At 58.2% G+C, this 21,915-nt stretch overlaps 1 protein-coding gene and 1 long non-coding RNA gene across 6 annotated transcripts; one reads left to right on the top strand and one right to left on the bottom strand.

Moving 5' to 3' along the window:
• The first annotated feature begins 378 nt into the window (after positions 1-378).
• Positions 379-20,562, top strand: SLC47A2 (solute carrier family 47 member 2). 4 transcript variants are annotated; one of them, XM_036296402.1, is made up of 17 exons: positions 379-516; positions 1,854-1,955; positions 2,185-2,253; positions 3,081-3,229; positions 4,063-4,105; positions 7,165-7,192; positions 7,409-7,574; positions 7,770-7,867; positions 8,798-8,911; positions 9,981-10,048; positions 11,127-11,235; positions 12,260-12,335; positions 12,613-12,682; positions 18,018-18,150; positions 18,221-18,315; positions 19,178-19,271; positions 20,061-20,562. In XM_036296402.1, the coding sequence occupies exons 1-17, from the start codon at positions 394-396 to the stop codon at positions 20,279-20,281; spliced, it is 1,758 nt and encodes a 585-aa protein (XP_036152295.1). In that variant the 5' UTR covers positions 379-393; the 3' UTR covers positions 20,282-20,562. The 4 variants fall into 4 exon arrangements, with proteins under 4 accessions (XP_036152295.1, XP_036152297.1, XP_036152298.1 ...); XM_036296403.1 differs by having other exon boundaries at positions 394-516; positions 7,148-7,192; positions 7,409-7,506; positions 20,061-20,281; XM_036296404.1 differs by lacking the exon at positions 11,127-11,235 and having other exon boundaries at positions 7,409-7,506.
• LOC118649392 lies at positions 3,735-9,657 on the bottom strand. 2 transcript variants are annotated; one of them, XR_004965640.1, is made up of 4 exons: positions 8,973-9,657; positions 6,279-6,497; positions 5,728-5,912; positions 3,735-4,328 (listed from the first exon to the last, which is right to left on the bottom strand). It is a non-coding gene; the product is annotated as an uncharacterized LOC118649392 (long non-coding RNA). The 2 variants fall into 2 exon arrangements; XR_004965639.1 differs by having other exon boundaries at positions 3,735-4,271; positions 8,973-9,656.
• Positions 20,563-21,915: the final 1,353 nt, after the last annotated feature.

Here is a 21,915-nt window from a genome sequence, read left to right as displayed (position 1 = left end):
CATCTGTGAAATGGGTGCCATCTGGGCACGACCACACCAACATGTGAGGCTCCCAGGGTCCCCGCCCCCCCTCGCCCAGCACACCCCTGCTCTGCCCCCAAGCCCCCCCTCCGAGGTTTCGCAGCTGACCCGGGGGGGAGAGCAGACACGAGGCCCCCACAGGCGTCAGCCCAGGTGCCTCCCAGGCGGCCAGGGCTCTGTACTGCCCTTTCCTGGCCTGGGGCCAGGGCCAGTGGGCTGCCCAGGAGGCGAGGCTTACCCCACAGCTGGTCTTCAAGGCAGCCCTCCTCCCTCTCCTTACTCATTAGCCAGGCTGCAAGGTGACTCGGCTGCCCAGTGAGGCTGGCCAAGGGGGTGCTCAGCGCGGGAGCCCAGCCAGCAGCCAGGGCTCGAATGGACAGCCTCCAGGACGCAGTGCGCCCGGAGCGCGGGGGCTGCGGCCCTGCCCTCGGCAAGCTGGTCCCCGTGGGCTTTCGGGCTGAGGCGTGGAGGCTCTTCGTCCTGTCTGGACCCCTGGTAAGGAGGTGGCATGCGGGGCGGGCGGGGCCAGCTGCTCCAGGCATGACCTGGGTATGCCAGGGGTTGCCCACGACCCTTCCCCAGAAACTCCCCCCGTTGGCCACCTTCAGACTGCACCAGGGGCTGCCGCCCAGAGCAGGTGACCGCGGACGGCAGTCCCTGGACGGTGCCGGGGGTAGAGGTGGGGCCTGGCCACGCTCAGCAGGGACCTCCTGTCCTCCTTCGGAAACCCACAGGCAGGTGGGGGCGGGAGGTCTCACGGTGACAAGTGAGAGCCACTGATGCAGGAGCCACAGGCCTCCCCTGAGAGGTGTGTGCAGGGGAAGGGGGCCCGCTGCCCTTTTCATGTATGTATTTATTTATTTACATATTTTATTGATTTCAGAGAGAAAGGGAAAGGGAGAGAGAGATAGAAATATCATGATGAGAGAGAATCACTGATTGTCTGCCTCCTGCACGCCCGCTACCAGGGACCGAGCCCACAGCCCGGGCATGTGCCCTGACCGGGAATCCAACTGTGACCTTGTGGTTCATGGGTCAACACTCAACCACTGAGCCACACCAGCCGGGCGCTGCCCTTTTTATTGACAAAGGAAACTGTCTTCAGATACATTTTTTTTTTTATCACAAAAACTAATTGATATGTGTTCCTTGTAAAAGTTTCAGACAAAAAAAAAAGTTATAAAGAAGAAAGAAAGTCATCTTTAATCCCACCACCTGGACATAGTCATTGCTAAGACTGTTTTTTTATTCTCACCTGAGGATATTTTTTCCATTGATTTTCAGAGAGAGTGGAGAGGAGGGGGTAAGGGGAGAGAGAGAAACATTGAATGTGACAGAGACACATCGATTGCTTGCCTCCTACACGCACCACGACCAGGCTGGTGATCGAACTTGCAACCCAGGTACATGCCCTTGATTGGAATTGAACCCGAAACCCTTTGGTGAGCAAGTGGACTCTCTAACCACTGAGCACACTGGCCAGGGCCATTGCTAAGATTTGGATGGATTTTATTCCTCCTCTTTTTGTTTATATGTGGCCTGGCCAATGGTTCCATGGCATGGGCAGCAGTGGCGAATGCTTGCGTTAGTCCCGGGCTCCTGCCCGGTGTCTCATGGCTGCACGTTTAGGCAATAAACCTGCAGCCGGGGGTCCACACAGCTGTGGAGGGCACAGCGGGAGCAGCGCTGCCTCCTGGCTCCAGCCCTGGCTGCTGGGCCGGCTCAGCACACAGCTTCCCGGGTGTGGGCTGTGCCGGGGCTCAGGGACTCTGCGGGTCCCTGGTGATCGCGGGGCTGTGCCGGGCGCCCCTGACCCAGGCTGCCCTGTCCAGTTCCTGTTCCAGGTGCTGTCCTTCATGATCTATGTCGTGAGCTCGGTGTTCTGTGGGCATCTGGGCAGAGTGGAGCTGGCCTCGGTGACCCTCTCCGTGGCCGTGAGTACAGGCAGGACTCAGGGACGCCCCCTGCCCCCTCCCCCCCCGCCCCCCCAAAGACCCAGCACAGGGGCTGACAGCTGCATCCCAGCGGGGACGGGCCCCTCACCAGATGGCACACAGCCTGCGGGCAGGCCGCCGGGAGGGGTCTCAGCTGCTGCTGGGCGGCCTTGCCCGGAGGCGGCCCTCCTCGGGCAGCGCCTGACCAGCCTGTCCCCGTCGGCACCAGTTCATCAATGTCTGCGGAGTCTCCGTGGGCCTGGGTTTTTCCTCGGCGTGCGACACCTTGATGTCCCAGGTAGGCGGCCTCCGGGAGCCGGGCAGGGCAGAGCCGTCCCTCCACGCTGCCCAAAGCGGGGTGGGGACCCCCAAAGGCTCCTCGGTAATCCCTGGAGTGGGAGCCTGTCAAGCAGACCCGGTGGGGCAGCTGCCTCCCCCCACCTGCTGCCTAAGGACCGAGTGCTGCCAGGAGCACAGACCTCCCCGAAGCCGGGCCGGTCAGCGAGCCTGGCAGGAAGGGGTGGAGAGGGTCCCTGCTCGTGTGTCAGATTTTGAGGGCGCCCAGCCTCGGGGACCCGAGTTCTGGGCTTTGGGTGGACCTGGGGACCTGGGTTGGGCCCTGCTGCCACTTACTAGCAGGTGACTTGGCGAATGCTCTCCAGCCCCCGGCCTGGGCCGCGAGGGGAAATAGCGCTCGGGAAGGGCTGGGGCAGCGTGGGGGGGGGGGGGGGGGGGCGAGACCGGGGCGGTGCTCTGTGAACAGCTCTGAGAGGCCTGGGCCCTGACAGCCGGCGTCTGCCCCCGAGGCCGGGCGTCGCTGCGGGCGCTGGGTGCCCCCGAGGCCGGGCGTCGCTGCGGGCGCTGGGTGCCCCCGAGGCCGGGCGTCGCTGCGGGCGCTGGGTGCCCCCGAGGCCGGGCGTCGCTGCGGGCGCTGGGTGCCCCCGAGTCCGGGCGTCGCTGCGGGCGCTGGGTGCCCCCGAGTCCCGGCGTCGCTGCGGGCGCTGGGTGCCCCCGAGGCCGGGCGTCGCTGCGGGCGCTGGGTGCCCCCGAGGCCGGGGGTTGCTGCGGGCGCTGGGTGCCCCTGAGGCCGGGTCGGCCGGGCGCTGAGCCGGCGCCGTGTTGCAGAGCTTCGGCAGCCCCAACAAGAAGCACGTGGGGGTCATCCTGCAGCGGGGCGCGCTCATCCTGCTGCTCTGCTGCTTCCCCTGCTGGGCGCTCTTCCTCAACACCCAGCACCTGCTGCTGCTGCTCCGGCAGGACCCGGCCGTGTCCAGGTAAGGGGCCGCGCAGGGGACCCTAAAGGAGCCCCCCCCCCACCTCCCGGCGCCCCGCTTCCCGGTCAGAAACACACAGGTGCCGCTTGGGCGGGGTCCAGGTTAGGGCTGGGGAGTCTTCCGCACCGCATGCTGCTCTGCCTGCGACCAGCAGGGGGCAGACAAACGGCAGGTTTTCATCTGGGAGGAGAGGCCAATAAGGGATTTGCATGTTGTTTGCATTTGTGTCCCAGCACCAGCTGGAACGGCACAGATGCTTTTTGAAGAAACAAGTGGGGCCCTAGCGGGTTTGCTCAGTGGATAGAGCGTCGGCCTGTGGACCGAAGGGCCCCGGGTTCTATTCTGCTCAAGGGCCCGTGAGGAGGCAACCAAGCAATGTTTCTCTCACATCGATTTTCCCCTCTTTCTAAAAATCAATGGAGAAATATCCTCAGTGAGGATTAAAAAAAAGAAATGAAGTGTGCACTACCCCATATTCCAAAAAGGAGAAAGAGGACTGAACCAATTTCTGATGAACTACACCGTTTATCATTAATTTTAGAAACGTCCCCTCATGGAGTGCCTTGTTCACTTTATAGTATGTGCACTCATGTGCTAGTTCTTGATCAGAGAACTTTTTTTACCCCCTTACAAGCCACACGTGACTCCAAATGCAAGTCCCCTGGCCCCGAGGCCCCTGTGGCTGGTCCTTGGGTTCCTCCTCTGGCAGCACCCACTGGTCTTGGCTGATACCTGCAGGGCCTGGGAGAGCTCTCTGAAAACCCGGGGTTCCCAGGGTGCCCCGGCTGAGGAGGGCACAGCCTGCCGGCTCTGGAGCTTCTGTTCTCTTGTAGGCTCACCCATGAATACGTGCTGATTTTCATGCCCGCACTTCCGGTGAGTGCCGAGCCTGGAGGCGGTGGGCGTCCTCTCTCCCAAATTCGGGCTTTTCGCCTTTTCACCCGGTCTGCTGGGAGGCATCAGCCTGCAGCGACTTCCCACTGCAGTGAGGATGCTGGCAGGGGTCCGAGAGAAGTTCCCCTTCTGGTCCATGCAGATTGAACTTTTAAAAATAACCGAACATGTTTTTCTGATTAGGAAACCATTTACTGTAGAAAGCCTGGGGAAGAAAAATCTCAAATCACCTATAATCCTACCATCCAGAGAGAACGTAGGTTCTCTTTCCAGGACTATTTCTACTCACGGATGCGTGGTTTCACACCCACATACACATATGCAGTTTGAAATGAGGCCAGTGTGTGTATATTGTGTTATAACCTGCTCTTTCCCTTTCAAATATGTCATTAGTCCCTTTATATGATTAAACAGCTTCCTTCACACCCATTTCAAAGGCAACATAGTACCTCATTGTGCCACAATTTTTTAACCAATCCCTATATGTTAGGTATTTGGGTTGCTCCCTATATTCATTATTATAAATAAGATTTGATAAACATTCTTATAGAAAAACTTAGTGAACACTTGTAATGATTTCCTTAAGATGCATTAGTAGAATTGGAGTTACTCCGCCAACAGCTTTTGATACCAATTTGTAGCATTTCTACTCCCACTCACAACACTCTCATCAGCAGAGTATTATTAATTTTTTCCAATTAGAAATAAATTGTTTTAACATGTATTTTATTGTCAATGAAATGAAACATTTTTTCATGGATTTATCGATCATTTGTTTTTCTTTTTTAAAAAATATATTTTTATTGATTCCAAGAAGGAAGGGAGAGGGGGGGGAGAGAGAGAAACATTAATGATGAGAGAGAATCATTGATCGGTTGCCTCCTGCAGGCCTGCACCCAACCCGGGCCTGTGCCCTGACTGGGAATTGAGCCGCAACCTCCTGGTTCATAGGTGGATGCTCAACCACTGAGCCACGCCAGCCGGGCTGATCATTTGTTTTTCTTCTGTGAATTGCTTATTATAATGGGTTAATCTTTTTCTAATTATAATAATTTGTTAAATAATAGCTTAACCCTTTGACACATATGTTGCACTTTTCAGTTTGTCACTTGCCTTTCAATTTTTTGATATATTTGACTTAAAGAATTTTTTAAAATATATTTTTATTGATTTCAGAGAGGAAGGAAGATGGAGAGAGAGATAGAAACATCAATGATGAGAGAGAATCATTGATCATCTGCCTCCTGCACACCCCCCACCGGGGGATTGAGCCTGAAACCTGAGCATGTGCCCTTGACTAGAATCGAACCGGGGACCCTTCAGTCCGCAGGCCGATGCTCTATCCACTTAGCAAAACTGGCCAGGGCCACTTAAAGAATTTTTAATGTATACGGAACAGATCGATACATCCTATTCCTTATAGTGTCTGTATTTGATGAGCTTAAAAACACTTAACCTATATCAAGATTATTTAAACATTTGTGTACATTCTCTTTGAACCCCTTCATGGTTTTCATTTTTACATGTAAGACTTTAATCTATTTAACAAACTTTTTCTAAGACTCCTTATTGACTATTCCCTTCTTTCTTCTCCGTGAACTTACTGAGAGCTAAATAGGCAGCGTGTCCTCAGAGACTGCGCTGGAATCCACGGCCACGCTCAGTGGGTTGAAGCTCAGTGACACACGTCACTCCCTGGCAGCTCTGTGTCAGGGTTGGCCTTGCCAGCTGGAGTTGTCTTCCTGTCTCTCAGGCCCCTTTATCCTCCATGGCACCAGGGGGCGATGTTCTTGAGGAGAAAGCGGGGAAGGAATGGGCCACCGGGCTTCCGAGTGCTTTACAGGCGCCCAGGCCTGGCAGGGCGAACCCGGCCCCCACCCTGAAAGGCCAGTGGCACGACCTGGGCCGGCCCGGCCAGCTCCGGGTTTCTTTGCATCATGGAAACCACGTGGAACGGCTGGTTTCCCTAGATACCGGGCTTTGCTCTTCAGACCAGGAGGATGGTATTTTGTCCCACAGGGCCATGTGCCAGCGCAGGGGAACGCACCCCACAGAGTTATCCCAGGGACACTCCCGAGTTAGGTAAAGCAAGTCCCTCCCACAAGACGCAGCTGCGAAGTTTAGTGAGCAATAATAAGACTTACATAATGCTTACCTAGCATTTGGAGTGCTTGAATATGCGAATACCGTTGTGTAATCACCTTGCTTATGCGTGTGCATGCACATTAGGGATCCCAGGCCGGTGAGGAAACAGGCAAAGGCCGGTAATGCCGAGAATCACACGGCTCCTGAGTGGGAGAGCCAGTCTTTGAACGCACGCAGTGCAGTTCCAGCTCCACGCTCGGGACCCTGTGCTACATCCAACGAGGAGAGGCTAAAGGAAGGGAGGGGGCACACGGCACAGGCCCGGCCAGACTTTGACAGAGGACAGAGAGAGCACAGACAACACACACACACACACACACACACACACACACACACGCACACACACACACACACACGCACACACACACGCCCCGGACCCCTGTGCTCCACAGAGAAAAAAGGCCCTGCCCTTCACGGGGCCTTAAACCTGCTCAGCGAGGCTGCTGGTGCGGCCAGCCTTGCTCAGCTCCCACCACTCCCTCCAGATTCTTGTCTCCAGCAACCAGAGCCAGATGCCAGGTGGCCACGCCTGTGGATTCAGGATCTGGTGTGTCCTGAACCAGGCCACTGGGCAGCCTTCCTAAGCGGGTGGGAGGCCTGGGGTGGCTGCCAGCACCCGCCAGCCCTTGGCCTTGGCAGGCGCCTGCTGCCTGCGCTCTCAGAGCCACATTCCCTGCCGGCTTGTCACCCGAGGCCGAGGCCCAGGCCTCTCCCATGGGCGGGGCCAGAGCATGCACCCAGGTGAAGCTTACCTGTGGGGCCCCCACATAGTTTGGCGAAGTAATTGCCCCAAACTCAGATCCCTAAGAAATCCCTGTTAACGTTCACCTGGTCATGGTTTGGTGGTTGTTTACCTGTGGGTGTGTTTATTTTATGCAGGTGATTTTTCTTTACAGCCTGCTGGCAAAATACCTGCAAAACCAGGTACAAGTCCCTGGCTGGAGGGTGGCTAGCGCTCTGCCCAGGCCCGGGGGCGGGGGCTCTCTCCCTCTGTGTCCGAGTCTGAGTCTGCGCGCCCTGATCTCGGGTACGGGGCCCGTGGGGAGCCCAATCTCCAGCCTCTCTGCACCCCTACATGTGCCCCCACGCCGGGTCCTGCCCAGCCCATAGCAAGGCCAGGCCGGTTTTCCTTTATTCCAGGGGATCGTCTGGCCCCAAGTCCTCAGCGGCCTCGTGGGCAACCTCATCAACGCCTTGGCCAACTACGTCCTGGTTTTGGTGCTGAGCCTGGGGGTCAGGTGAGGCCGCTGGGCTTCGGGGGCCTGTCGGAGACATGCGCACCCAGTGCCCACCCTCCCTGGGGCAGGTCAGTTGTCATCCTTGCTTCACCCACGACAAAGACTGTGGAGGCTGCTCGCACCGTCCAGAAGTGGGGGGGTCATGAGGAATTTGATGGGGACGCCCCAACAAAGAGACAGGGCGAGGCGGGTCCCGGTGGCCTGAGCGAGCCCTGCCTGCCTCTGCCATGCTGGCCTCAGCCCGGCCCTGCCGTCTCCCCCAGGGGCTCTGCCTACGCCAACACCCTCTCCCAGTTCGTGCAGACGGTATTCCTGCTGCTCTACATCGTGCTGAGGAAGCTGCATCGGGAGACGTGGGCAGGTGGGCCACCTGCTTCAGCCCCTGTGCGGCCCAGGGCACTGCTTGGGCGGGCAGAGGGCCGGCTGGAGCCCCATTGGAGGAGCCCCATCCCCGACCTGCTTCTATTTCCCTTCAGGGCCTTGCTCTACCCCTCAGGACTCCCACCCTGAAGTCCTGGGGTCCCCTCACCCCATGCCCACGGTGCAGAGCCCCGCAGGAGTCAGGCGAAGGGAGCCTTCCACTGGCCCCTGGGTCTCACTCAGGAGTAATAGCCACAGGCAAAATTCTCGGTGTCAGCCCGGCGGCTGCACTCCTGATCCGGCTACGGGCCCTTATTATTCCCATTCCCTTTACACGGAGGAAACAGACCCGGAGAGGCTAAGCGATTTCCCCAAAATGCCAAAGATGGTGCACGTGGGGGCTGGCCTCGAACCCAAGCCTGTCCGCTCCCAGGCTCCCGGTTCCGAGCCTTTCTGCCTCCTGACACCTGACGGCAGCCTGCGGGCTCCGTCTCCAGGCATTTCAGGCCCAGCTCAGGCCCGGGCCTCATCCAGGCCAGGGTGTCCCCTCCCATGTCCGCACGGCCCTAGGGCTCATCCTCTGGCCTCAGTCATGCCGCCCTCCCCTGACCCTTCTGGGAAGCAGGGCAAAGATAAGGACGGAAATCTCCGGATGAGCAGGCAGAGCCCAGAAGGGCAGGGCACTTGCCCTAGATCCTGTGGTATCACAGATGGAGCGGACACCCGCCCGCACCCGGGGCTCCCCCCCCCCCCCCCCCGCTGGCCCTGGCCAGGTGGAGGGTGCCCTGTCTCCACGCCCTTTTCCAAGCCCCCACCAGCACTGGGCCAGCCGCAGGCCCTGTGTAAGATGCCACGTGGGCAGAGCCCATGGCCGTCGGGGCCTGGCAGGGGGCACGCAGGGCGGCTGCTCAGCTCAGGCCTCTGCTCCTAGGCTGGTCCGTGCAGTGCCTGCAGGACTGGGGCCCCTTCTTCTCCCTGGCCCTCCCCAGCATGCTCATGATATGCATCGAGTGGTGGGCCTACGAGATCGGCAGCTTCCTCATGGGTATGTGGAAGGGCGGGGGCGGGGGCAGGGGTGGGGGTGGGGGACCCCGTGGGCGGCTCACCCAGCTCAGAAGCCCCTCCCTGACAGGTAGCTGGCCCGTCGCCCAGGCCAGGTCGGTGGTGCACTGTCTCCCCTCAGTCTGTGAGCTCCTGGGGGCAGGCCTGGCCTTCTGTGGTGGATGCCAGCACTGCCCTGGCACCGAGTGGGCACCCAGTGCAGGTGGCGAGTCACGAGCGAGTGGGAGGTGGAATGGATGGTGCGCGAGTGCGCGTGGGCTGGCGGCGTGGCTCTCCCCTGAGCACTCAGCACGGAGTCCAAACTGCCTGAGAGCCGGGCCGGGCTGCACTCGCCCAGGACCTTCCAGGCGGCCCTCCCCCATGGACAGCCAGGAAGCCAGGCCCGGCACAGAGCGCTGTCCAGAGCTGCTCCGCTGCCCAGCTGGGGTTCCTGGTCTGTCACTCATGTGCGAGCCCACCAGGCTCCTGGCATGCGGGTTGTGGCCCAGTTGTCTTTGCACACCAGGCCACATGCTTCGCATTCAGCTCGCAAGCCAAACCCTCCCGGGAACAGCCTGCAGGAAATTCCGTGGCTGGGCAGGGCTTCCCTGGAAGGCTGGAGGCCCAGCAGGACATGTTTGGTTGTGAATTTGCCCTTCAAAGCCACTTACCCCAAAGCAGAGGGTGCCCGTCAGCCCAGGGCCTCCGGGCTGGCCCAGGCCTGCTCATCCCCCCTCCCCTCTGCAGGCCTGCTCATCCCCCCTCCCCTCTGCAGGCCTGCTCACCCCCCTCCCCCTGCTCACCCCCCCTCCCCTCTGCAGGCCTGCTCACCCCCCCTCCCCTCTGCAGGCCTGCTCACCCCCCCTCCCCTCTGCAGGTCTGCTCATCCCCCCTCCCCTCTGCAGGCCTGCTCACCCCCCCTCCCCTCTGCAGGCCTGCTCATCCCCCCTCCCCTCTGCAGGCCTGCTCACCCCCCCTCCCCTCTGCAGGCCTGCTCACCCCCCCTCCCCTCTGCAGGCCTACTCATCCCCCCTCCCCTCTGCAGGCCTGCTCATGCCCCCTCCCCTCTGCAGGCCTGCTGAGCATGGTGGATCTCTCTGCCCAGGCCGTCATCTACGAGGTGGCTACCGTCACCTACATGGTGAGTGCCCTCTGCCCGACCAGCACCCCCATTGTCCTGGGGCGGCACAGGAGGGAGCAGGCTGTCACTCTGTCCCAAGGGGCCCTCCCGGACTCCCCATGCCCGTCAGGTCGAGGCTCTGCCAGACTCACACACAGACAACCCCAGCCACCCTGGGGCTGACACTGAACTCACCTGGTGGTAGAAGAATTCTTTTCTAATTAACACCATTTTAAAATGAGGAGATTTTACACCTAATCTGGATTTCTGCATTTTCCATTTAGCATTGGGCCCATATCCCTGCACCCCTTAAAGCAGTGGTTCTCAACCTTCTGGCCCTTTAAATACAGTTCCTTATGTTGTGACCCAACCATAAAATTGTTTTCGTTGCTACTTCATAACTGTAATGTTGCTACTGTTATGAATCGTAATGTAAATATCTGATATGCAGGATGGTCTTAGGTGATCCCTGTGAAAGGGTCGTTTGACCACCAAAGAGGTCGTGACCCAAGGTTGAGAACCGCTGCCTTAGAGAGAACTGGGTGACAGAGTCCCGGGGGATCCTCTTCTCCGACAGGGTCCCTCCTTTCTCTAGAGTCTAGAGACATGGCTGTCCGTGTCACTCATGCGCGAACCCGCCAGGCTCCTGGGCATGCAGGCTGTGACCGCAGGCTTAGCAAAGGGTCATAAAAACCTACACTTACAAAACTAACTTATAAGGTGATTCTTATTTTTACAGATGGTTTTTACGGAAACATTTTTTTCCTCCAGGGAGCTTTCCTGGCAACTTAGGGCCATTTAAACATGCACTTTCTCATGAGTTTGGGGAACACAGTGAGTTTGACTGCAAGGCCCGTCTGCCTGTGACGTTTGATGGGGTGGATGGGGCGGCGATTGCCGGCTCACTATCCCCACCCCATCGCCCAGCATCAGAGGCCACCGCCTGTTTGCAGCAGCTCTTCTCACGCTGCCTGCCTGGGATCCACCCAGCCTTGCTGCTCCTCCTCGGCCCGAGGCGGGGGGGCTGCTTCACAGCCAGCCACCCCATCCCAGGGCCCAGGCTGGCTCCACTGACAGCACCTTCTTATCTTGATCCCAGATTCCCATGGGGCTCAGCATCTCTGTCTGCGTCCGAGTAGGGACGTCCCTGGGAGCTGCAGACACCGTGCAAGCCCAGCGATCCGCCGTCTCAGGCGTGCTCTGCACAGGTGGGGGGACTTGGCAAGCTGGGGGGGCCAAGGGCCTGGGCCGGGGAGGCCTGGGTGCTGGCGGCAGGGCTGCCATGGAGCGGCCAGGCCTATTCCACCGGCTACACCTGTGTCGGGCCCAGAGCAGCCCTGGCTGATACGTGGACGGTACCTCAGCCCCACTCTAGCCTGCTGCACTCCTTCCCCACCCCTCTGCTGGGCTCCGGGCCTTCTGGGGGCAGCTTGCCACCACACACCTTAGTGTGACCCTCCCCAGGCGTTTCCCTCCGGCTGCCCAGGGAGCTCTGCAGGCTTGCCCTCCAGCACCCCCAGGAGCGGGGCCGCCCAGGCCAGCCCTCAGAAGGAACCAACCTGCTGTCCTCACCGGGCTCGGCTCTGGGCCGACAGGTTCAGATCAGCTCCTCTGCGGAGAGCAGGGTGCTCGGGCTTCAGGTGGCACTGGATCCCCTAGAGCCGTGGTCGGCAAACCGTGGCTCTCGAGCCACATGCAGCTCTTTGGCCCCTTGAGGGTGGCTCTTCCACAAAATACCACGTGCAGGCGCGCACATACAGCGTGATTGAAACTTCGTGGCCCATGTGCAAAAGTCGGTATTTTGTGGAAGAGCCGGCATTTTGTGGAAGAGCCACACTCAAGGGGCCAAAGAGCCGCATGTGTCTCGCGAGCCGCGGTTTGCCGAGCCGCAGTTTGCCCACCACTCCCTAGAGGCCGCCCACAGCACAGGTCCCTGGCCTCCCCGGGCAGATGCTGGCTCGCAGGATAGAGATGGGGGTCTGAGAATCGGCATTTCCAGCACGTGACCAGGCAATCCTGATGCTGCTGGCCCAGGAACCCCACTTGGAGAACCACGGGAAAGGCATTTTATATGTTGTCCTTCCTACAGGGCAGCAAAATAATGTCCCAGTCCCAGTGACTGGCTCTAATGCAGGACGTGAGGCCCTGGTGTGGGGGCTGGGCTGACCTGTGCCGACCGGCTGGACTCGCCATGGGCTGTTTAGCCGAATGCTCTTCCTCCGTCTCTTTCAGTTGGCACCTCGCTGGTTATCGGCGCCCTGCTGAGCCTCCTGAAAAACAACCTGGGTTATATCTTCACCAATGATGAGTAGGTAATCGGTTTTCTTCACCGACTTCTGGGAAACGTCACAGGGGCTGTCACAAGCCTGGCTTTGCCCTCACAGAGAGACGCCAGCACTGGGCCCGTTCCCCCAGGCCTGGCCTCTGCCACTTGCCTGTCCAGAGACCCACAGACATGGAGACTCGGGCCAGGGGAGCTGGGTTTCATGGGTGACCATGTTGGGAGGAGGTGTAAGAGAGGGAGGTCTCAGAATAAGTCCTGTCTCAGTGCTCCCATCGAAGGTTCGCTCCTGCTTCCCCTGCAGGGAGGTCATCGCCCTGGTGAACAAGGTCATGCCCATTTACATCGTCTTCCAGCTGTTTGAGGCCATCTGTGTGAGTACCGCTGTGCCGCCCTCCCCGGGGCCTCTCTATGTATCGCTGCATGGAGAGGGCTACCTGTACAGTCAGTGCCCAGAGTATTTACTCATAGTAGGTCTATTTTTATTCAAAACAATGGCCCCCTTGCCTCCCGAAACTCCAACAAGCCAAACGATGAATGCAGGTGAGCAAAACTGAAAAGTTGCACCAGCGTAAGCGCACAGATCTTTGTCCGTCCTCGTTCCCCTGAGCCGGGGCCACAGGCACTGACCTGGGCCCTGCCTGGCCAGGAGCTCGACGGCAACCACACCTGTAGCCAGTGCGAAGGGACATCTCTGGGAGGGCGGGGGTCAATCCCGAATGCAGAGGGACTGGAATTTTCTCTCCTTTGCCCACTAAAGGGAGGTTCCATTGAGCACAGATTTGAACTCTGGGGGGTTGAAAAAGCACGGCGTGGAAGAGGAGAGCACTGCGGGCTCATTCCCAAGCAGGAGTAGGAACCCTGTGTCTCCCCTTGCCAACTGAGTTAGGCGAGCCCAGCAGCGCAGAGCCCAGCTCCGGAATCCACCCCGGGAGAGCTGGTTTGCGGTAGGGGGGCGGGGTGTTGGGGGTTCCCAGGGCCCAGCGCTCACTGCCCCGCTGCTACGCCCTGGGACTTCCCTTTGAGTCTGGCTGGGCGTTCAGAGAGCACACACATAGCACCGTCGGCCCCCGCAGCACGCGTCCTCCGGGCTGTGTTCTGTCGTCCTATCTGTAGCTTTTATCATGGACCATGAAGGGGAACTACCTTGTGGGGGTCAGAGGTGCTGTTAGGGGTACTGGTCACAGTGCTCCTCCTGATGCTGGCAGTGGTGGAGAGCCCTGCTTCGGGGAGTTGGCCTGCCTCCCTCCCAGGCAGCGCTTCTCCGCTCACGTTCACCGCAGGGAACTTGTACACAACTTTGCAACTAGCAATTGCGAGGGGCCTTTCCTCCCGGCTATGTTGACATTGTTCTTCATTTATGTTTTCCATGGACATTATTTTTGTTTTTATACTTTTATTGAATTATAATCACATACCATAAAATTCACACACTTTCAGTGAATAGTTGAATGATTTTAAGTAAATGTAGAGTTGTCAACCATCACAGTAATCCAGTTTCAGAATCTGTCCATCACCCCCAAATTTCCGGGGGCCTGTTTCACAGTCAATCCCCGCCCCTGGCCGGCCCCAGGCACCCACTGAGGTGCTTTCCATATGTGTGTGAACTTTGCCTTTTATGAACAGCTCATGTAAATGGAACATAGGTCGTCTTTTGTGGCTGCCTTTTTAACTTAGGGTGACGTTTTGAGGTTTATCCATGTTGTAGTACTTTTTCAGGACTTCATTCCTTTTTGTGACCCAGTAATAGTCCATTGTGCGGGAGTAGCACATTTTGCCTACCAGTCACCAGGGAGTGGGCTCCCGGGTTGTTTCTGGTTTTGGCTATAATGACTAAGGCTGCTGGGAACATTCTCATACAAGTCTCTGTGTGAACGTATGGTTTCATTTCTCTTGGTACAGTCCTAGGACTTGAATTGTTTGGTTGAATAATAAGTTTATGTTTGAATTTCTAAGAAACTGCCAGACTGTTTCCCGAAGTGGCTGTGATGCAGGCACCCCGGGGTTGGGGGCCCAAGGGTCCACCACTCACTGTGGGCTCTTGGTTTCATGCAGGAAAGAAGTCAAACTATCGCCAACGGAGAGTTTACAGTGAAGGGATTTTGTTTATTGATCTTTTATCCTGTGACCTGGTTAAATTCATTTTAGTCATTTTTCGTATGTGGATTCCTTAAGATTTCCTACATATAGGATCGTGTCATCTGTGAATAAAGAGTTTTACTTTTTCCTTTTCATCTGGTTAGAATCTCAGGACAATATTGAGTAGACGTGGAAAGATCTTTCATCTGTGCCTTGTGCCCAATGCTGGGGGAAGTATTCAGTCTTTCAGCATCAAATATGTTACCTATAGGGTTTTTACAAACACCCTTTACCAGGGTAAGGAAGAGCCCTTCTACTCCTACTGCATTGAAACATTTTCTCATGGGTTTGAAGGATGTTGTTCTGTATCTATTGGGATAATCCTATGGTTTTTGTTCTGTTCATGTGGTATAATTACATGATCTGATTTTCAAATGTCGTACCTTGCATTCCTAGGATAGACGCCCCCCCCGCCCCCAGATCATGGTGTATATCTTTTCTATATATTGCTGCATTTGGCTTGCTAATATTTCGTTAAAAGATTTTACATCTATATTCATGAGGAATATTCGCCTGTAATTTTAAATTTTCTATTTATTATACTTGTAATCCTTACCCAAGGATATGTTTTTATTGTTTTTTTTTAGAGAGAGGAAGAGACAGAGAGATCAATGTGAGAGAAAAAATCCATCAGTTGCCTCCCATACGTGCTCCAACTGGGGATCGTACCTGCAGCGGAGGCATGTGCCCTGACCGGGAATCAAACCTGCAACCTTTGTTGTGTAGGACAATGCGCCAACCAGCTGTGCCGCCCGGCCAGTGCTCGTCAGTAATTTTTATCTTTTCCCTGTAATATCCTGACCTGGCTTTGGTGTGAGGGTGACATTGGTCTCATAGAAGGATTTTGGAAGTGTTCTCTACTCTTACACTTTTTGAGTTTGTGAAGGATTGGCATTGCTTCTCCTCTAAATATTTGATAGAATTCACCAATGATACCATCTGGGCCTGAGCTTTGTCAGAAGATTTTAAAGTAATTCAACTTATTGACTTGTTATAGGTATATTTCCCTTCTATTATTGAGTTAGTTTTGGTAATTTGTTTTTCTAAGAATGTATTCACTTCAACTAAGCTAATTCTTTGGCATGAAGTTGCTCATAGTATTCCCTTATAATCCTTTCTTTATAGCCAGGAGCAACGCCCCTTCTTTCATTCTTGATCTTGGTAACTTGTGGCTTCACTCTGCTATTTGCTTGGTCTTATTTACCAACGTCGACTCCTTGGTGTTGGCCAGTTTTGCGGATCTCATCAAGGAAGTGGGCTGTTTGGTTCCGTTGACCTCACGCTGACCGTGGTCACACCACCTTCTGCTCCTTGGAACAGTTTGCTCTCCTCACTGGCTTCGGCGGGTGGAACGCTAGGCTATTGGCGGAGCTCCTCCTCTCTCCTGACCTAGGCATTCACAGCCACACAGCCCCCTGCAGGCACTGCTTCCGCTGCACCTAACAGGCTTGGGTATGTTGTTTTCCTTTTCCTTCAGTTTAAAATATTTAAAATCCCTCTTGTGAGTTGTTGACTCCTGAGTTTAGAAGTGTGTTACTTTCTCAATATTTGGGTTGTTTCCAGGTTCTTTCTGGTAGGCATCTCTAATTTCACTCTGTTATGGCCAGAGAACATATTTTATATGAATTCAATATTTTAAAATGTACTGTGACCTGCTTTGTGGCCTAGCATAGGCCCATCCTGGAGCTTGTCATGTGTGACTTCTCCCCAAGGCCTGTTGTTCTGTTTAGTAACTTGCCTGCACTATTTCTGTGAATCCTGCCTCCACAACCTGCAGCTGATATCTCTGCTTAGTTTTGTGTGCGTGTGTGTGTCTTGTTTATTTTTAAGCTTAGCTTCCTAAGGGTCACTTCCCTGTTTGCATAGCTCAGTGGCCAGCCAATCACCGATTGGAAATTGTGGTCAGATACCTCTGACCATTGGTAAGGCTCCCATTTCCTGCTGGAGGATCCAAGTGTGGGCTGGGGCACACTCAGGCTGTTTGTAAGTCTGCTCAGTGTTGACGTCCTTCTGGGTCCTCTTGTGTCTCTTCTGTCCATGCCCAGGCTCCACTGTCTGGGAGGTGTGGGTGGCACGGGTCTGCTCACCTCTGCTCCACACACGCTCAGCCTCCAGCCACCGTGGGGTACGTGGAGAACTGAGCCAGCTCTCCCGCCTATCTCAGCTCTTGGAGCTCGCTACTGAGTCCACCAGCCCATTGCTTCTCCGAGGCAGACCCGCAGCCGCCGGTCCTCCTGTGCACTGCCTGCCACGGCATTGTGTTCTGAAGGCCTCTCGAGCTTGGCCCTCCTGACCATTCCTTGTTGCAGGAGGGCTGCCCTGGGCACTGGAGGATGTTCAGCAGCATCCCTGGCCTCAACCCACTAGATGCCAGGAGCACACCCGCCCCCCCCCACCCCCCCCCACCCCCGCCCTCCCGGCCTCCAGTTGTGACAATCAAAGCCATTGCCAAACACTTCCAGGAGGCAAACCGCCCAGGTTGAGACATACTGGTCCAGAGCATATCGAGCATAATTTTGGAGACGTCTTTTTCTTAATCAAAAGTATCATCTTCTATATCTTGATATATAACAATGAGCAATGTGTGCACATATTTCAAAGCTCAAGAGGCAGCACCTCCTGTCCCCAGGGCATGACCTCTCTGCTCAAGTGTGTAGCAGCCACCACATACTCCACAGCCCTCATCTTAACAAAGTAAAAATAACCAAGCACCAGCGACTGAGTGCTGACCAGCGTGAGCGGTGCCTGCGCTTCCTCAGCTCATTAGCTCCGGGTCCCTCGGGAGGACGAGGCCAGGAAGTAAAGCAGGAGCCGTACTCCCCGGAGCGGGCACGGCTGCCTGCCTCATGTGGACAGCACACACCTTCGCTTGCAGGCGGAGGGCAGAATGACGGCCCGGCCCGTAGGAGTATCACGTGCTCATCCTGGGACCTGGGAATTTTCCGATGTCGAGGGTCTTGGGTGGGGAGACGATCCTGGATTATCCAGATCCCAGCGTCATCCCGGGGGCCTCACGCAAGGGGAGGCGGCGAGCCAGAGAAGGAGACGAGGGAAGCGAGGGGGAGCGACGCCACTGTGGCCTGAGCGGCGGAGCCCAGGGTGCAGGTAGCTCCCGGAGCTGGGAAAGGCGGAGACGTTGTCTCTGGCCCAGAAGGCAGCAGGCTTGACTTCAGCGTGGTGAGACCCATCAGGCTTCCAATCCCAACTACAAAGCAATAGTGTCTTGTTTTTAACTCTAAGTTTGCAGTGACTTGCTACGGCAAGAATAGGAACACCTCACATCTCCGAATGAGTGTTAGGCCCATCTCCGGGCCAGCTGGCGGGCAGTCTCGGGTTTTACAGCCCTTTCTAGGCGGCGATGAGGCGTGGAGGCGAAGGCGGGCCCTGAGCTGTGCCCGAGACCCAGCCGCTGTGCCACACGGGGCGTGACCTGGGCTCCCGGGCTCCGTCTCCGCAGAGGAAAGGGGGCTGAGAGCACCACCAGTGAGAGCTCAGTAAACCGCCTGGCAAGTGCCTGCTGCCTGCCACCTCCGCCCCGTCCCTGCTCACCGCCCCTCTGCTCCCGCCCAGTGTGTCTACGGTGGAGTCCTGAGAGGAACCGGCCGGCAGGCCTTCGGAGCCTTGGTGAATGCCATCGCCTACTACGCCATCGGCCTCCCACTGGGCATCGTTCTGGCCTTTGTGGTCAGAATGAGAACCATGGGTATGTGGGGAGGAGGAGGGAGAGGGCGGGGCGGGCGCTGGACACGTGCCCATTGTCACTGTGCCCACAGGCCTCTGGCTGGGCATGCTGGTCTGCGGTGTGCTGGCCGCGGCTGCCTTAGCCGCCTACACTGCGCGGATGGACTGGGCGCTGGCTGCGGAGGAGGTGAGTCTGCCGCCGGCCTGGGGACATGCTCGCCCGGCCAGCCCGGTGAAGTGATGCCCCCCGGAGCGGCCCCGGCACCTGCTTCGTGGGGCCTCAGCGGACCCACCTGTTCTGTCCTGTGATGGAGCCCAGATGGGGCTATGGCAGCAGCTCACGCTCCGATTAGAGAGACGCGCACCCCTGAAAGCCCCCTCGGCCAGCCGGCCGCCGAACCCCAGGCAAAGGGCTAGTGCAACTGCCTGAGCCTGCGTGCGCCCGCCGGGCGAGCCGTCATAGATCCTGTCCACCGTCGCGTGCAGGCCAGCCCGCGGGCAGAGCAGGAAGGGTGTCCTCTCCAAGCCCCTGGACCCCAGGGGTGCGGTTGTGCCCTCGTGTGGGGAGCGAGTCATCTTGGCATGTAGGACGATGGCAGCACGGATGTAAAGCAGCACCATTTAAGGCCTGCCCCACCCCGAGCGTGTGCGGCCTCAGCGGCCGGTGCCACAGGCCGGCCAGGGAGGCCTGCCGCCCCGCAGGCAGGCAGGGAGCCGCCCCGCAGGCAGGCAGGTGGGTGAGGCTTACCCAGCAGGACGTGAGGCTGCCTGAGGCGGCACCCAGACCAGCACCGCTGCACCCCCGCCAGGATCTTCACCGTTGACATAGAAGCCCTGACCGGTCAGCCGGACCCGGTCCACCACTCCTGCGCGGTCCGCTCCCCCTCCTCTCTGCAGGGCTGCGCTCTGGGGCAGCTGGAGCAGGGAGGGAAGCAGAGCGCAGTCCCAGCACAGAGGTCGGGGTGGGGGGGAAGTGGGAGCTCCTGATTTGGGGTCCAGCTCCTGGTGCTGGAGGGCTGGCAGGCTGACCCACAGGCTCTCTCCTGCAGGCTGAGAAGTACGCAGGGCTACGGCAGCAGGGCACCGAGTACCCTGAGAGTGGGGCCCCCAGAGCCGGGCCCGAGGAAGGGGCCGGGTCTGCAGGTAATGCTGGAGGCGCTTCTGCTGGGCTCAGACACAAAGGCCAGCGGCTGCCCTGTCGGGCGGCTGGAACCAGGCAAGCCCAGGGCTCTCCGTGGGACAGGATGTCTGAGCCCCAGAAGACACATTCACACACGTGTCCTCCGCCGTGTGAGGCCGTGAGCCGGGAAGCAGGGCTGGGAGCTAGGTCTCCTCCTCGCTGTCCCTCCACTGGCAAAGGAAAGAGGTGAGGCCCGAGAGGGCGGTCATAGCGCCCCCTCCGCTCAGGGCAGAAGGCTGCACCCTGGCCCACGGCTGTCCTGTTGGCGGGGGCAGGTCTGCCTGGCTCGCTACCTGGAGCGGGCACTGCCCACCTACCTCCCTGCACCGCACCGGAGGCGGGCACCTCTGTTTACACCCGGTGTCTGTGGTGGAACGATGGCCCTGCTCAGGGCACAGGCTCCTGCCCCGGCCATGCTGAGCCCCAGCTGGCACAGTGGCCGCACCGCAGCCTGGGCGCATGATCCACAAGGCAGGTCACACGCACTCGAAACCACTGTGAGGGCCCTGTCATGACAAAGGCAGGCTCAGCCCCGGACACGCCGTCCCTGACCTCTGTGGCAACGTTATCTGTGCGTAAAATCAGCTGACAGCGCTTTCCCCGCAGGTCCCCTCCGGTGCCCCCCCGCACCCCCCCCCCCCCCGTGGGGGCTGAGCTCAGTCAGCGGGTCCTGAGGCAGATGGGCACAGCCAGGCTCCCCCCTCCACCCTCCCCGGCCTGGGGTCGCTGAGCTGCTCCCCTTTGCTCCGCAGTGGCCACAGGCACCTGCCCTGGCGTCTCCCTGACGATGTTCTCGAGCCCCGGGTGCCACGCAGACCACTTCAGGACTCCAGACGCAGCCCTGGCGCTCCCGGCTCCTCCCAGCGGGCTGTCGGGGAGGCAGCTGGCCCTCCGCCGCGGGGCTGCTCTGGGGGCCGCGTCGGCCACTCTGACCGCTGGGCTCGTGGTCAGCCTCCTGGCCTCCAGGCACTAGCCGAGCGGCGCGCTGAGGACGGACGCTGAGAGGCTGCCCCACGGCACAGCCAAGCTCCACGGAGGCAGTGCGAGACCACACCGCCCCTCCCCCAGAGGGCCCAGCGCGGGCGACAGGTCTGACTTGCGCAGATTGTGTTGTGGTAAATGGCTCTCTCTCTCTACCCGCAACTGGAAGGCGAGGCTCCTGGGATCGCCACTTACTCAATAATGCAAACGGCTTCCAATTGGACATTTCAAAGCAAAACAAACACCATCACATTAAAAAGTATGCATTTCCTAGCCCCGTCTTCGGCCCAGTCTGTCCGCAGCCTTCGCGAAGCTCTGGAAAAGGGGCCAGTGGGCCGAGACCACGCCTGTTGCCTGCCCCACGCCCCACCGGCAGTGAGGCTGGCTGTCCGTAACCTCTCCCCCACCTTCCCCCAACCCCCATCCCACTGGCGTTTCACTTGTCAGAGAGCTTGAGAAACTCGTTCTTCCTGTAGTGATGACATGAGGGCGCCAGCCCAGCTCACTTTGCTGCAGGAGGAACTCAGTATTGGCCTGAATTCTGAGCCCGGGGAACACCTGCGGGCTCCTTGCTGTCTCAGCCGCACACACACCGCCACCGAGGGCAGAGGGCAGAGGGCAGAGGGCAGAGGCAGGCCGGCCTCCATGGCCAGTCCCTCAGCATCAGCGGCTATAAACACTCACACACCAACCGGATGGCTGATCAAGGACAGAGAAAAGGACGCAGAGTCTAGCTCCCTGTGTTAAAGGCCAACGTGCTATGAATCAGTCTCCTGTTCGCAGCGCCCACACACCCAGCCTCCAGCCCACAGGAGGGCAAGCCTACACCCTTGTCTGACACAAATGCCTTTTGTTCGCGAGCGTTTAGCACCTGTCACGCACCAGGTGCAGAGCGTGGCGAGGTAATGCCACTGGCTCTCCAACCGTGTCCGGGGTTCCCGGGCGAGGAGGGAACGGCCCACAGCCTGACGAGCCGTGGAAACACGGGCACCTGGAAGGCCCTTCCGGCCGTGGGCACTCAATACACTGGTGTCTCCGACAGCCGGGAGGCGGGTCGGTGTGGGACCTTTTGTGTGAAGCCGGTGGGATTCGTGGCCTCTGAACGCGCTTACCAGCAAATGGGGATCGGAGGGTAAGATGTGACACCAGTTCTGAGGTTTCCTTCCCGGCCACCGAGCATTTCTGGCACCGCTGATGTCCCACTACTTAACTGAGTTCTGACTATGCACCTGGACACAGCATCAGCTCCCACAGGTTAGGGACTGGGTCCCACAAGAGACGCCACCCCCCCCCCCCCCCCGGGCAACTTCAGGCTCTGAACACAAGTCCAGGTGTCACCTGACCAACCAGCACAGATGGGAGGTTCCAATGACCCCTCCGCAGGCCAATTAACTTGTCAGAGTGGCCCAGGGACTCACTCGCAGGGATACTTTACTGACTGGATGACCAGTTGATTAAAAAATGTAACTCGGGGGCAGCCAGATGGGAGGTGCACAGGCACAGAGCAGGGAAAGGGGGTGGGGCTGGTTTCCTTGGCAACCGTCTCCCATCCCTCATCCTCGGGCCCTGTCCGAAAACCCTTACCATTAACATTAACAAGATGCCTTAGTCACTCTCATCACTTAG

This window comes from Myotis myotis, unplaced genomic scaffold, assembly GCF_014108235.1.
Source record: "Myotis myotis isolate mMyoMyo1 unplaced genomic scaffold, mMyoMyo1.p scaffold_m19_p_29, whole genome shotgun sequence".
Classification (NCBI taxonomy): Eukaryota; Metazoa; Chordata; class Mammalia; order Chiroptera; family Vespertilionidae; genus Myotis; species Myotis myotis.
Note: the sequence above shows the minus strand (reverse complement) of the source record. Positions and strands in the feature narration are given on the sequence as shown.

What these genes read in the sequence shown, in the direction of transcription:
- SLC47A2 (XM_036296402.1), top strand. Translation starts at nt 394, where the DNA reads ATGGACAGCCTCCAGGACGCAGTGCGCCCGGAGCGCGGGGGCTGCGGC. An exon ending in GCGACACCTTGATGTCCCAG is followed by an intron (nt 2,254 to 3,080) that starts GTAGGCGGCCTC and finishes GCCGTGTTGCAG; the next exon opens with AGCTTCGGCAGCCCCAACAA. An exon ending in GCATCGGGAGACGTGGGCAG is followed by an intron (nt 7,868 to 8,797) that starts GTGGGCCACCTG and finishes CTCTGCTCCTAG; the next exon opens with GCTGGTCCGTGCAGTGCCTG.